Raw genomic sequence first — 15437 nt, forward strand, 5'->3', positions numbered from 1 at the left:
ACATCGATGGGACAGTAGTGGAGAGGGTAGTACGTTTTAAGTTCCTCGGCGTACACATCACAGACAAACTGAATTGGTCCACCCACACAGACAGCGTCGTGAAGAAGGCGCAGCAGCGCCTCTTCAACCTCAGGAGGCTGAAGAAATTCAGCTTGTCACCAAAAGCACACAAACTTCTACAGATGCACAATCGAGAGCATCCTGTCGGGCTGTATCACCGCCTGGTACGGCAACTGCTCCGCCCACAACCGTAAGGCTCTCCAGAGGGTAGTGAGGACACCTACACCACCCGATGTCACAGGAAGGCCATAAAGATCATCAAGGACAACAACCACCCGAGCCACTGCCTGTTCACCCCGTTATCATCCAGAAGGCGAGGTCAGTACAGGTGCATCAAAGCTGGGACCGAGAGACTGAAAAACAGCTTCTATCTCAAGGCCATCAGACTGTTAAACAGCCACCACTAACATTGAGTGACTGCTGCCAACACACTGACTCAACTCCAGCCACTTTAATAATGGGAATTGATGTCAAATATATCACTAGCCACTTAAAATGTTTACATACCCTACATTATTCATCTCATATGTATACGTATATACCGTGGCGGAGATCTTTGTGGGCTATACTGTAAGTTGGTGGTTGAAGATATCCCTCTAGTGGTGTGGGGGCTGTGCTTTGGCAAAGTGGGTGGGGTTATATCCTTCCTGTTTGGCCCTGTCCGGGGGTGTCCTCAGATGGGGCCACAGTGTCTCCTGACCCCTCCTGTCTCAGCCTCCAGTATTTATGCTGCAGTAGTTTATGTGTCGGGGGGCTAGCGTCAGTTTGTTATATCTGGAGTACTTCTCCTGTCCTATTCGGTGTCCTATGTGAATTTAAGTGTGCTCTCTCGAATTCTCTTTCTTTCTCTCTCTCGGAGGACCTGAGCCCTAGGACCATGCCTCGGGACTACCTGACATGATGACTCCTTGCTGTCTCCAGTCCACCTGGCCGTGCTGCTGCTCCAGTTTCAACTGTTCTGCCTTATTATTATTGGACCATGCTGGTCATTTATGAACATTTGAACATCTTGGCCATGTTCTGTTATAATCTCCACCCGGCACAGCCAGAAGAGGACTGGCCACCCCACATAGCCTGGTTCCTCGCTAGGTTTCTTCCTAGGTTTTGGCCTTTCTAGGGAGTTTTTCCTAGCCACCGTGCTTCTACACCTGCATTGCTTGGGGTTTTAGGCTGGGTTTCTGTACAGCACTTTGAGATATCAGCTGATGTACAAATGGCTATATAAATAAATGTGATTTGATACTGTACTCGATACCATCTACTGCATCTTGCCTATGCCACTCTGTACCATCACTCATTCATATATCTTTATGTACATATCCTTTATCCCTTTACACTTGTGTTTTGGAATTGTTAGTTAGATTACTCGTTGGTTATTACTGCATTGTCGGAACTAGAAGCACAAGCATTTCGCTACACTTGCATTAACATCTGCTAACCATGTGTATCTGACAAATACATTTGATTTGAAGGAAGCAACGCAGAGGAAGAAGAGCCGGATGCCTCGTCCGGACCCGCAGAAGGCAACTAGGAAAGCTGCCATTACCGTAAATATTACTCGCCAACATGCAATCATTGGACAAGAAACTAGACGAGGTACGATCATGAATATCCTACCAACGGGACATCAAAAACTGTAATGTCCTATGTTTCACGGAATCGTGGCGGAATGACGGCCGGGATACACGCTGCACCGGCAGGATAGAACAGCACACTCCAGTAAGACCAGGGGGGAACGGTCTGTGCATATTTGTAAACAACAGCTGGTGTACGAAACCTAAGGAAGTCTCTAGATTTTGCTCGCCTGAAGTAGGGTATATTATGATAAATTGCAGGCCACACTACGTGCCTAGAGAGTTCTCAGCTATACTTTTTGTGGCTGTTTATTTACCACCACAGACAGATGCCGGCACTAAGACCGCACTCAGCCAGCTGTATAAGGAAATAAGTAAACCACTCACCCAGAGGTGGCACTCCAAGTGGCCAGAGACTTTAATGCAGGGAAACTTAAATCAGTTCTACGAAATCTCTATTAACATGTTAAATGTGCAACCAGAGGGGGAAAACAATCTAGATCACCTGTACTCCACACACAGCTCTCCCTCCATTTGGTAAATCCGACCACAACTCTATCCTCCCGATTCCTGTTTACAAGCAAAAAATTAAAGCAAGAAGCACCAGTGACTCGGTCTATAAAAAAATTGTCAGATAAAGTAGATGCTAAACTACAGGACTGCTTTGCTATCACAGACTGGAACATGTTCCGGGATTCTTCCGATGACAAACAGATCCACAGATGATGCAATATCTATTGCCCTCCACACTGCCCTTTCCCACCTGGACAAAAGGGACACCGATGTGAGAATGCTATTCATTGACTACAGCTCAGCGTTCAACACCATAGTACCCTCAAAGCTCATCACTAAGCTAAGGAACCTGGGACTAAACACCTCCCTCTGCAACTGGATCCTGGACCTCCTGACGGGCCGCCCCCAGGTGGTGAGGGTAGGTAGCAACACATCTGCCACGCTGATCCTCAACACTGGAGCTCCCCCATGGGTGAATGCTCATTCCCCTCCTGTCCTCCCTGTTCACCCACGACTGCATGGCCAGGCACAACTCCAACACCATCATTAAGTTTGCTGACAACACAACAGTGGTAGGCCTGATCACCGACACCGACAAGACAGCCTATGGGGAGGTCGTCAGAGACCTGGCCGGGTGGTGCCAGAATAACAACCTATCCCTCAATGTAACCAAGACTAAGGAGATGATTGTGGACTACTGAAAAAGGAGCACCGAGCACGACCGCAAAGCACTTCAGAGGGTAGTGCGTACGGCCCAGTACATCACTGGGGCAAAGCTGCCTGCCATCCAGGACCTCTACACCAGGCGGTGTCAGAGGAAGGCCCTAAATATTGTCAAAGACCCCAGCCACCCCAGTCATAGACTGTTCTCTCTACTACCGAATGGCAAGCGGTACCGGAGTGCCAAGTCTAGGACAAAAAGGCTTCTCAACAGTTTTTACCCCCAAGCCATAAGAACTCCTGAACAGGTAACCAAATGGTTACCCGGACTATTTACATTGTGTGCTCCCCCAACCCCTCTTTTACGCTGCTGCTACTCTCTGTTCATCATATATGCATAATCACTATAACTATACATTCATGTACATACTACCTCAATTGGCCCGACCAAGCAGTGCTCCCGCACATTAGCTAACCGGGCTATCTGCATTGTGTCCCACCACCCACCAACACCTCTTTTTACACTACTGCTACTCTCTGTTCATCATATATGCATAGTCACTTCGACCACACCCACATGTACATACTACCTCAATAGGCCTGACTAACCGGTATATAGCCTTGCTACTCTTATTTTCAAATGTCTTTTTACTGTTGTTTTATTTCTTTACGTACACACACACACACGTTTTCTTCTCTGCACTATTGGTTAGAGCCTGTAAGTAAGCATTTCACTGTAAGGTCTGTTATATTCGGCACACGTGACAAATAAACTTTGATTTGATTAGCAGAGATAGAGTTGTCAACGTTCAGTGAGGGGTTGTTCGCTGTAATAATAGAGTCACATCTCCTGAAGAGTGTGATTAAGAAACATGTGACTCAGAGTTTTGTAAGGTTGGACACTCTTCCAACCCCACTAATCTCTCCCCCATTCCTAACCACCAGCAGTGGGACTGAGTGACGGTAACAGGAAAGCATCAGAAGGTGGCTGCTTAGCAACCGTTGGGACTCAAATGTTTACACTGTAACGAGTGTGTTCACAAAAGGGGTGTAGATCACGCTTGGGATGCGAGATGTGTACCTAACCAGAGCACAAGGAAGTATTATCCAACAGATAATGACTGCAGCAGAACATAGGATGTCATTGGAGATGTTGGTGGCTAGAAAACCGGGTAGGAATATGGAGACAGGTAGTATCTGAAAGATCCTGAAAGATCCTGTCCTAGCTCTATCAGTGAAACACAAAGGCAATAGGAGATCAGGAGCAGGAGACACAATCAATGCAAAAGCTATTCTCAAGGCAGTCTCTGTATGGACAGTAACTGAAGAAGCAGTAGTCGTTGTGAAGGATGCTATAGTAACTAAATGGAAAAGGACTACAACACAAAATGAGGGGTATTTTGAAGTGTGCTTCATGGGCAGTGTTAGTTGTAGCAGGGGTTACCTTGGTAGCATTGCTGGGATATCACCTGAGGGCACTGATGTTGAAATGTACACTACCGTTCAAAAGTTTGGGGTCACTTAGAAATGTTTGTTTTTGAAAGAAAAGCACATTTTTTGTCCATTAAATAAAAAAAAAATCAAATTTATCAGAAATACAGTGTAGACATTAATGTTGTAGATGATTATTGTAGCTGGAAACGGTTGATTTTTAATGGAATATCTACATAGGCGTACAGAGGCCCATTATCAGCAACCATCACTCCTGTGTTCCAATGGCATTGTTGTGTTAGCTAATCCAAGTTTATCATTTTATGCTGGCCTTCTAGGCAGAGTTGCAAAGAAAAAGTAATATCCCAGACTGGCCAATAAAAATAAAAGATTAAGATGGGCAAAAGAACACAAGACAGTGGACAGAGGAACTCTGCCTAGAAGGCCAGCATCCCGGAGTCGCCTCTTCACTGTTAATGTTGAGACTGGTGTTTTGCGGGTACTATTTAATGAAGTTGCCAGTTGAGGACTTCAGGCGTCTGTTTCTCAAACTAGACACTAATGTACTTGTCCTCTTAATCAGTTGTGCACTGGGGCCTCCCACTCTTTCTATTCTGGTTAGAGCCTGTTTGCACTGTTCTGTGAAGGGAGTAGTACACAGCATTGTTCGAGATCTTCAGTTTGACAATTTCTCACATGGAATAGCCTTCATTTCTCAGAACAAGAATAGACTGACGAGTTTCAGAAGAAAGGTCTTTGTTTCTGGCCATTTTGAGCCTGTAATCGAACCCACAAATGCTGATGCTCCAGATACTCAACTAGTCTAAGGAAGGCCAGTTTTCAGCTGTGCTAACAATTGCAAAAGGGTTTTCTAATGATCAATTAGCTAATCCAAGTATATAATTTTAAAAGGCTAAAACAATGTGCCATTGGAACACAAGAGTGATGGTTGCTGATAATGGGCTTCTGTACGCCTATATAGATATTCCAATAAAAATCAGCATGTTTCGGGCTACAATAGTAATTTACAACCTTAAAATGTCTACACTGTATTTTATCAATTTGATGCTATTTTTAAAAAAAATGGACAAAAAGTGCTTTTCTTTCAAAAACAAGGACATTTCTAAGTGAGCCCAAACTTTTGAATGGTAGTGTATATACACACAGTGCTGATTTGCCTCAAGATGAGGTAAAGTTGATTAAGGTCACTGCACGTGCATATCGGGTGGCTATGGAGAAAGAAGTTGGGGAGCAAAGTTAAAATTATATGGCGTTAGAACATCTTTGTAACCTGTGGCCTAACGGGGAGGACTGGGTGAAAGCATGAGGTTTTTTAGGGCCTTCATTTTTCTGGACCCCAGCAGAAAAGTCCCCCGAAGGTATAGAGACTAAGAGTGGGACTTAAAGTTATCAAACTTTGATTTCTTTGCATATATAATTATTAATAGCTTAACACATTATTAACTTCTTGAGTGTAGGGGGAAGGATTTTCGCTTTTGGCTAAAAAAAAAAAAAACATACCCATTTGAAACTGCCTATTTCTCAGGCCTAGAAACTATAATATGCATATAATTGTCAGATTAGGATAGAAAACTCAAAAGTTTCCAAAACTGACAAAATATTGTCTGTGAGTATAACAGAACTGTTTTTCCTGAAAGCTCTCTGTTCCATTGGATGCATTGCCTCCATGTAAAGAGATATCAACCAGATTCCTTTTCCTATGGCTTCCTCAAGGTGTCAGTTTTTAGACATAGTTTCAGGCTTTTATTTTGAAAAATGAGCAAGAAAGATCACATCGTGTCAGTGGATAGCTGGGTGTTCGCAGAGTTTTGCTTGCACAACAGTGGGGCAGCCATCGTCTCTCCCATTGAAAAAGCTACAGTCCCGGTTGATATATTATCGATTATATATTTTAAAAACAACCTGAGGACTGATTATAAAAAATGTTTGACATGTTTCTGTGGACATTACGGATAATATTTGGAATTTGTCTGCGATGTCGTGACCGCTCGAGCCTGTGGATTTCTGAACATAACGCGCCCAAAAAAATGGAGGCATTTTGGATATAAAAATTATCTTTATGGAACAAAAGGAACATTTATTGTGTAACTGGGAGTCTCGTGAGTGCAAACATCCGAAGATAATCAAAGGTAAGCGATTTAATTTATTGCTTTTCTGACCAATCTACTTGGCTGCTAGCTGTTTGTAATATTTTGTATACTGAGAGAGATGTTCTTATATAAACGCTTGTTATGCTTTCGCCGAAAAGCTGTATTGAAAATCTGACACGCCAGGTGGATTAAAAAGCTACGCTGTGTTTTTCTATATTGCACTTGTCATTTCATGAAAATTTAATATTTTTAGTAATTTAATTTGGCGCGCTGCAATTCAGCGGGTGTTGATGAAAATTATCCCGCTAACGGGATGGGTGCATCAAAAAGTTAATACTGATTACATGTTGTGTTTCCTTTTGCTTTATGCTATCACTCTCTTAGGAACCCGAAGGAGGAAGTCAAAAGCTCCAGCTGAAATGGAGAAAAATCCAAAGCTATCAGTTGCACAATAGGCAGGGGGAATAAGATTGTGGATAGTGTGATTATAGATCACACATAAGTCTCGGAAGTGTAAATGTACAAATCAACTGTGAACGTTAATCATGTTTTAGTCATTTCAAAGTTCATGTAATGTATGTATGTTCAAAAAGGAAGGAATGTTGGATTCTAGCTTGAAATATATACTTATTCCTGTTACTATACTAGAACTACTTTACATGTCTTATGGAGAGGACAAAAGGGCAACAGTCTGGTTTCAGTCGCTGAGAAGATTGAATAGCCGTGGATTAGGGAGGAGTAAGCAATGTGGGCCGAGGTCAGGTCAGATGAAGTGACAAGGAACAGTTCTATTACACACACACACACACACACACACCACGTAAGTTCCTGCCTAGCAACAGAGATGTATTGGCTGCCTATATGTGCAAGGAGGAGACTAATAGGAGGGTATAAATACTTGTGCTGGTGGAACCATATCTTTGTCTTTTCAGCTGTTTGACCCAGTGGGTGAGTAAACCTCGTTTGAGCTTTGACTAGTTGTCAAAGCTTAAACCAAGTTTAGGAAAGCTATGATCCCTTATTGATGGCACCTGTTAAATCCACTTCAATGGAGATGAAGGGGAAGGGACAGGTTAAAACCTCTTGGTGTTAGGGGGCAGTATTTTCATTTTTGGAAAAAAAACGTTCTCGTTTTAAACAGGATATTTTGTCAGGAAAAGATGCTAGAATATGCATATAATTGACAGCTTTGGATAGAAAACACCAACGTTTCCAAAACTGTAAAGATATTGTCTGTGAGTATAATAGAACTGATGTTGCAGGCGAAAGCCTGAGAAAAATCCAATCCGGAAGTGCCCCAGGTTTTGAAAGCGCTGCGTTCCAATGACTCCCTATTCAGCTGTGAATGTACCATCAACGAGCTTAAGCTTTCTACGTATTCCCCAAGGTGTCTACAGCATTGTGACGTAGTTTTACGCATTTCTGTTGAAGAATAGCCATAGGCGGCCACATTGCGTAAGAGAGAGATTCTCGCGTAAAATACAAAGGTAGCCATTATTCCAATCGGTCCTAGTGAAAAACGAATTGTCCCGACGGATATATTATCGAATAGACATTAGAAAAACACCTTGAGGATGGATTCTAAACAACGTTGCCATGTTTCTGTCGATATTATGGAGCTAATTTGGGTTTGCGTTGTGGTGACCGTAATTTCCGGGCGATTTCTCAGCCAAACGTGAAGAACAAACGGAGCTATTTTGCCTACAAAAATAATATTTTGGGGAAAAATGAACTTTGGCTGTCTACCTGGGAGTCTCGTGAGTGAAAACATCCGAAGTTCATCAAAGATAAACAATTACATTTGATTGCTTTTCTGATTTCCGTGACAAGGTTGCCTGCTGCTAGCAAGTTATAATGCTATGCTAGGCTATGATAAACTTACACAAATGCTTGTCTAGCGTTGGCTGGAAAGCATATATTGAAAATCTGAGATGCCAGGGTGATTAACAAAAGGATAAGCTGTGTTCCAATATATTTCACTTTCACATATTTCTAGAATAGGAATATTTTCTAGGAAGATTTATGTCCGTTGCGTTATGCTAATTAGTGTCAGATGATGACAACGGTCCCGTTCACGGGATGGGGTGTCACTACAGGTTAAAGAAGGACTTTTTAAGCATTGACACAATTAAGACATGGATTGCATATGTGTGCCATGTAGAGGGTGAATGGGCAAGACAAGATTTAAGGGCTCCCATATGCAGACAAACCCAGTTAGCAGTGTCTGTTGTTCCAACAACACTCTTGGAGCGTCAGCAGATTTGTCCTGGGGCTCCCAGGGCACACTGACAGATTGTCGGAGAGAGAGCGAGAGAGAGAGACAAAGCCAGATAGAGAAAGACAGAGATTAAAAGGGAAAGAGAAACACAGTAAGATGGCAAACAAAATTGTTATGAGAGAGGATGAGGATACAGGTAGAGAGAGCTAAATAAAGACAGTGTGTGTGGTGGAGGGGTTGGAAGAGAGTAGGGTGGGGAGTCTGGGGACGGAGAGGCATTGTAACATCTAAATATCCTCTGGGATCTAGAGACATCACTGGGACACCTTAACGACAGGTGACAGACACATCCTGTATGGATAGGGGGTTGAATACGAGTCACTGCTTCAAACGCAGCTAAATAGATTAACATTCCATTTGATGGCGCACCACCCCACCTGCTTAGTGGAGAATGGTAAGTCTGCCATTAGTGGAACCCATTGTGTGAGTGATGGGCACAAAGAGATTCAAGGAGACAGAGCTTCCACTGTCCCTGGGGACCTAGCGAGGATCCGTGTGTGTGTGAGAGCTGTTTATAGGCTGACAAAAAAAAATACACTATAGCGCAGCAAAGCATGTGGTTGGATTTGAACGAATCGGCTGCCAGACTGGGAATGAAAGGAAACTTTGTAATTTCCAAGATGGCAGAAACTGGAGAAAGGTTGGCCATGGTGACCGGCTCCTTCCTTAGTGGATTTGTCGACCCAGTCCTCATTCACGTATCAGTGGTTATACATGGAATTTGTATTTTATTTTTATTGAATCAGATCTACCTAAAATCCTCTTCACTGCATCAAGCATCCTTGACGTCATCTCCCTAACATCACATCCAGACAAACATTCTTCCTCATAAAAAATATTTTAAATGAACAGTCATCCGAATAATATAAACAAATACAATTTTAGTTTGTGTGACAAAATAAGCAATTTTCAATAACCATAAATATTGTATTTTCAGCTGGTGTACAAAACCAAAAGACACAAAAACAAAACTTTAGAACGGGAAGCATAGAAGCAGCACACATGGAACAGATCTACCTCTTTTCTCAGACTTTTGTTACGTTCTAGATTTCTGGTACAAACTCCAGGCGGAAACTAAGAAAGCTCAAACTAGATTTATTACACCAAACTGGACGCTTCAACTGAGAACATAAAGATGCAGTCACACAGTCTTATAACTTCAATTCAGTACATGAGGTAACATCACAGTAGGATGACCCGGGCTGGGCCAGAAGGTGGTCTGGCTCGGTCTTCCCTTATTGAGATACAATTCAGCTATCTGCATCCTGTTATCCTCACTCCACTCCCCAGCTATGACGTTGAAAGTCATCTCCTCACTTCCCACAGAAACTAGACAGCTAGACATCATACCCCAGACAGATAGTTTTTATTCATTTCTGCAAAACATATTCTAACCCCTGACAAATGGCTAATTACCAACCCTTATGAAATCATTCTTACCCTCAGACAGGCCCTTTTTGTATTTTCCCTATGCCTAAATACATTACTCAAAGATTATTGAACCTAACCCATACCAGAAAATGTACTACTGAATCGCTAATTCTACAAGGTGCTCTGTTCATAACGGTCTACTCCCGCTCCTCCCCTCCAGCGTTTGCCGGTTTACTAACCACTGGTCCTGGGAACCATCATTACACACACCTGGCTTTCATCATTACGAACACCTGGACTCCATTCCCTCACTCATTATCTCCCCTTTATCTGGCACTCCCTTAGGTTCCTTACAAAGTCAGAATGGTTTCTGTTGCTTATGTCTAGATGCTACTCCTACGTTGTATCGTTACATGTTATATTAAACTTACCACCTGCATCTGCTTCTCGACTCCCAGTGTCTACGGTACAGAATACTGCCTCACAAAAATTTAAGCAGCAGGAAATCAGAACATCTCCCAGATGGTCGACGAGCAGGGATACCTACTTCGTCAACACCCCGAATAGCTGGCACAACTAGGGATGGCTATTGAAGAGGTTCTTTGCAGTGTTCAATGTCTCGAACGTCCGAGAGCCGTTGCCTTCAACTAGCAGAGAATACTCTACCACCAGTTGACCCAGCACACCAGCAGCATGCCCAGGTCAGCGATGCCCGTTTGTCCCTCCCAGATAAAGATGACGGCACCCCATTTAAACGTCTTGACATTGCGCATCAGATAGGAGCACGTACCACGAGAGGCCCAAGGTTGCCACAGTTATTAGCCTTAGGTCATTAATATGGTCAAATCCGGAAACTATAATTTAGAAAACAAAACGTTTATTCTTTCAGTGAAATACGGAACAGTTCCGTATTTTATTGAATGGGTGGCATCCATAAGTCTAAATATTCCTGTTACATTGCACAACCTTCAATGTTATGTCATAATTATGGCAAATTAGTTTGCAACGAGCCAGGCAGCCCAAACTGTTGCATATACCCTGACTCTGCGTGCAATGAACGCAAGAGAAGGGACACAATTTCCCTAGTTTAATATTGCCTGCTAACCTGAACTTATTTTAACTAAATATGCAGGTTTAATAAAATATACTTCTGTGTATTGATTTTAAGAAAGGCATTGATGTTTATGGTTAGGTACATTCGTGCAACGATTGTGCTTTTTTCGCAAATTAGCTTTTTATATTGGCTGTCTTTGTTAGGAATAGATAGTCTTCACACAGTTCGCAACGAGTCAGGCGGCCCAAACTGATGCATATACCCTGACTCTATTGCACAAAACATAAGAGAAGTGACACAATTTCCCTAGTTAAAAGAAATTAATGTTAGCAGGCAATATTAACTAAATATGCAGGTTTTAAAATATATACTTGTGTATTGATTTTAAGAAAGGTGTTGATATTTATGGTTAGGTACACATTGGTGCAACGACAGTGGTTTTTCGAATGCGCTTGTTAAATCACCCGTTTGGCGAAGTAGGTTATGATTCAATGATTAATTAACAGGCACCGCATCGATTATATGCAACGCAGGACAAGCTAGTAATATCAACCATGTGTTGTTAACTAGTGATAATGTTAAGATTTTTTTTTTTAAAGATACGTTTAATGCTAGCTAGCACCTTACCTTGGCTCCTTGCTGCACTCGCATTACAGGTAGTCAGCCTGCCACGCAGTCTCCTTGTGGAGTGCAATGTAATCGGCCATGATCAGTGTCCAAAAATGCGGATTACCGATTGTTATGAAAACTTGTAATCGGCACTAATTAGTCGACCATTCCGATGAATCGGTCGACTACTAATGTGTAGCGTAAACCCAGTCTCAATCATACAATCAAGATCTCAAACTCTTTACCACACAACCATAAAGAGTATCAAATCTCTGTAGTCTTCAACTACTGTACAACTGACCACATATCAACATGGTATAATTCCCACTAAAACAAATTAAAAACCGTACGCAAAAAAGTTGTCAGTCGGTCAGTCAGACAATCCGCCAACAGATCCAGCGGGGACCAAATGTGATGTGTAGTCCAAAAGGAAGAAATGAGTGGATCTGATCCCGTTTAAACTTGAGAACAGACTTGAGGCGTCTAGACATTAATGTACTTGTCCTCTTGCTCAGTTGTCGACCGGGGCCTCCCACTCCTCTTTCTATTCTGGTTAGAGACAGTTTGCACTGTTCTGTGAAGGGAGTAGTACACAGTGTTGTACGAGATCTTCAGTTTCTTGGCAATTTCTTGCATGGAATAGCCTTCATTTCTCAGAACAAGAATAGTTTTAGAAGAAAGGACTTTGTTTCTAGCCATTTTGAGCCTGTAATCAAACCCACAAATGCTGATGCTCCAGATACTCAACTAGTCTAAGGAAGGGCAGTTTTATTGCTTCTTTAATCAGGACAATCGTTTTCAGCTATGCTAACAATAGCAAAAGGGTTTTCTAATGATCAATTATCCTTTTAAAATTTATAAAATTAGATTAGCTAACACAACGTGCCATTGGAACACAGGAGTGATAGTTGCTGATGGGCCTCTGTAGACATTCCAATAAAAAAAAAAGAACCTGCCGTTTACAGCTACACTGGTCATTTACAACATTAACAATGTCTACACTGTATTTCTGATAAATTTGATGTTTTTAATGGACAAAATGTGATTTTATTTAAAAAACAAGGACATTTCTAAGTTACCCCAAACTTGTGAACAGTAGTGAATGTATGTCATTTTTTATTAATATACATATATTTCTAAGTACATTTTAGATCTGAGAATTGCCAGGGATCTCACGATATGATGACAGTTAGGTGCCGATACGATATGTATTGCGATTCTATATGTACTTGATACTCTGAATCACAATAAAATCAGTGTTTCAAACATATTGCTCACCATAGGTCAGCTGCAGAGGGAAAAGAGAGCCTTGACAAAACAAGATTTGATCAGTCATAGAAATAGAAGTGCTGAAAACAAATGGTCTCCCTGTTTAAAAAGAAGATGCAGACCAAGCTAGGAAGGAAAAAAAACTGGAGTTTTGGTGCAGGTACAGCCAACTAGCACAAAAATGATTTTGTGATTTAGTCAAAAATAATATCCCGATTTGTAACTTTTTTTCCCCCTTTCACTAGTACACATGCAGGTATGCATGTAAAAACACATAGCTCATAGTAACATGAAACTAAACATGTTTATTACGGCTTATAAAGCCGCAGCAGAGCACCTCTTTCCATAACAGCTGGTATCAAACGAGCTGTTGAGATCCCAAATGGCACCCTATTCCCTTGTAGTGCACTACTTTTCAAAAGCATCGACATTGTTAAGAGAACAGGGGACCATTTTGGACGCATCCCATGTCCTGCTCCCTCATACCATGTGTACGTGTTATGACCTTGACGAGTTATCTGATTACACTCAGTGCATCCTGTGGCTAAAGCGCTTGTGTTCAAAATGGGAGAGGAGTTAGCATTGGTTTCCAGCCTCTCCTGCCTGAGTATCCACATTATCATACAAAGCAAACGTGTGCTTGAACTGGGTGGTAAACTCCCCGATACCCATCTTCTCTAGCTGAGCCGGCCCACTAATCTGTAGACTGCACACGTATGCCTACCTGAGATGGAAGTCGCTCTTACTCACTGTGCGTGAGTGAGTGTGAGTGACTGTGCATCTGTGTGTGTGCGTGTGTGTGTAGTACAAGCTCTTTTAGTTGTAAATTAACAGTATATTCTCCAAATCAAAGAACCCAGAGACTGCTTGGGCTTCATGTCTGTCTCCCACTGTGTGCAGCTGATAGTAATCACCTCGACTGTAATGAATTTGCTCACGTTCCCTTTGATGCAGATCACCGTTTCAACCACAGCATCTTTGCACTGGGCCAGGTACATCTGGGAGTAAATGTTTACAGCTTGAGGCTGAGAAGTGGGCCTATTAGTTCATGTGCCAGATTATACTGTATATTTCATCATCTGGAGTCAAACATTTATATGCACAATACAGTGTGCCTGTATTCCTAGGATATTTAGTAAAGTTAGTTCCTTAAAGGGATAGTTCAATGTTATCACACCTTTCATGAGTTCACAAAAAACTGCAGACGTCAATCCCAAACAAACTGATTCTTAAGTTAACCATCCCTTTAATGCACCCTCACACTTCTACTCCTCCGTTTCCACCCCTTACCTTCCAGCCGCTGCCTGCCTCCCAGTAGTAGGGGAAGTTGTCACAGATCCATTGGTAGATCTCGCTGAGGGTCATCCTCTTGTGTGGCGAGCCGTTAATGGCAAAGGTGATGAGGCTGGCGTAGCTATAGGGTGGCTTGCCGTCCCGGTGCTGGGCCGCCTCCTCCTGGTCCAGTGTTGTGCCCGGGTCCAGCGGGGTGCTCTTCTTGCCCGGCCCGTGGCCATGATGCCCGTGGTGCCCTGAGTCGGACTTCTGGATGGCCGCCCGCATGGTGAGCTGGGGAAGCCAGTCCATGGAGGTCAGGCTGCTCCCTAGTTCAGTGGTCATGGTGGTGAAGGGTTGTGGGAGTTGGGAGGGGAGGGACTCAGGGGGATTCTCTCCTTTGGCTCACTGGATTGCTGTTGCACTGCAGTCCCGGCTGAATTCTGGAAGAAAAGGAGGATGTTTGCTATACAACTGCTCATTTTGATAGAACAAACTGCATAACAGATATGCTGTTTTTAATTATAGCCAAAAAACAACCGTATTGGGTGGATAAAGGAGAACACTAGAATAAACATACAGATATATGGTTTGAAGCTGACTGGGCTACAGATGTGTCAGAAGATAGGATAGAGTTCATTATGTTATTCTTTTCATGGAATGGTCCAGATTTCAGCACAGCAAAGTGTCTGGCATAGCTTCCCTCAATTTAAAGACGCACTATGCTAAATCGCCCTTCCATTTCTTGATTGATACAATTCTAATAGTTCGCCTAATTTCCGTTTGTGACAATACAAGCAAGTATACTGTAGAGCAGTGGCTCCCAAACGTTGTACCCCCTCAAGAATTCAACCTCCAGCTGTGTACCCCCTCTGGCACCAGGGTCAGCGCATTCTCAAATATTGTTTCTTGCCGTCATTGCAAGCCTGCCAAACACACATACGATACATTTATTAAACATAATAATTAGTGAGTTTGTCACAACCCGGCTCGTGGGAAGTGACAAAGAGCTCTTATAGGACCAGGGCACAAATATAATAATCAATCAATTGTGCTCTTTATTTAGCCATCTTACATATGAAAATGGTGAAATAGTACAGGTTAATGAGAAGGGTGTGCTGGAAAGGATGCACATAACTCTGCAATGTTGTATTGGAGAGTCTCAGTATTAAATCATTTTCTACACAGTCTGTGCCTGTAATTAGATTTCATGCTAGTGACGGCCGAAAATCCAC

At 42.6% G+C, this 15437-nt stretch overlaps 1 protein-coding gene across 4 annotated transcripts in view; it reads right to left on the reverse strand.

Moving 5' to 3' along the window:
* Positions 1–15437, reverse strand: part of LOC139368319 (forkhead box protein J3-like) — a 102069-nt gene that overhangs the window by 61231 nt on the left and 25401 nt on the right. For all 4 annotated transcript variants that reach the window (XM_071107071.1, XM_071107073.1, XM_071107070.1 and 1 more), the window contains one exon: positions 14221–14645. In XM_071107071.1, the coding sequence (XP_070963172.1) occupies positions 14221–14547 (327 nt within the window). In that variant the 5' untranslated portion in view covers positions 14548–14645. The remainder of the gene's footprint in view (positions 1–14220; positions 14646–15437) is intronic.

The sequence above is a fragment of the Oncorhynchus clarkii genome, chromosome 16, assembly GCF_045791955.1.
Source record: "Oncorhynchus clarkii lewisi isolate Uvic-CL-2024 chromosome 16, UVic_Ocla_1.0, whole genome shotgun sequence".
In the NCBI taxonomy this organism is placed as follows: Eukaryota; Metazoa; Chordata; class Actinopteri; order Salmoniformes; family Salmonidae; genus Oncorhynchus; species Oncorhynchus clarkii.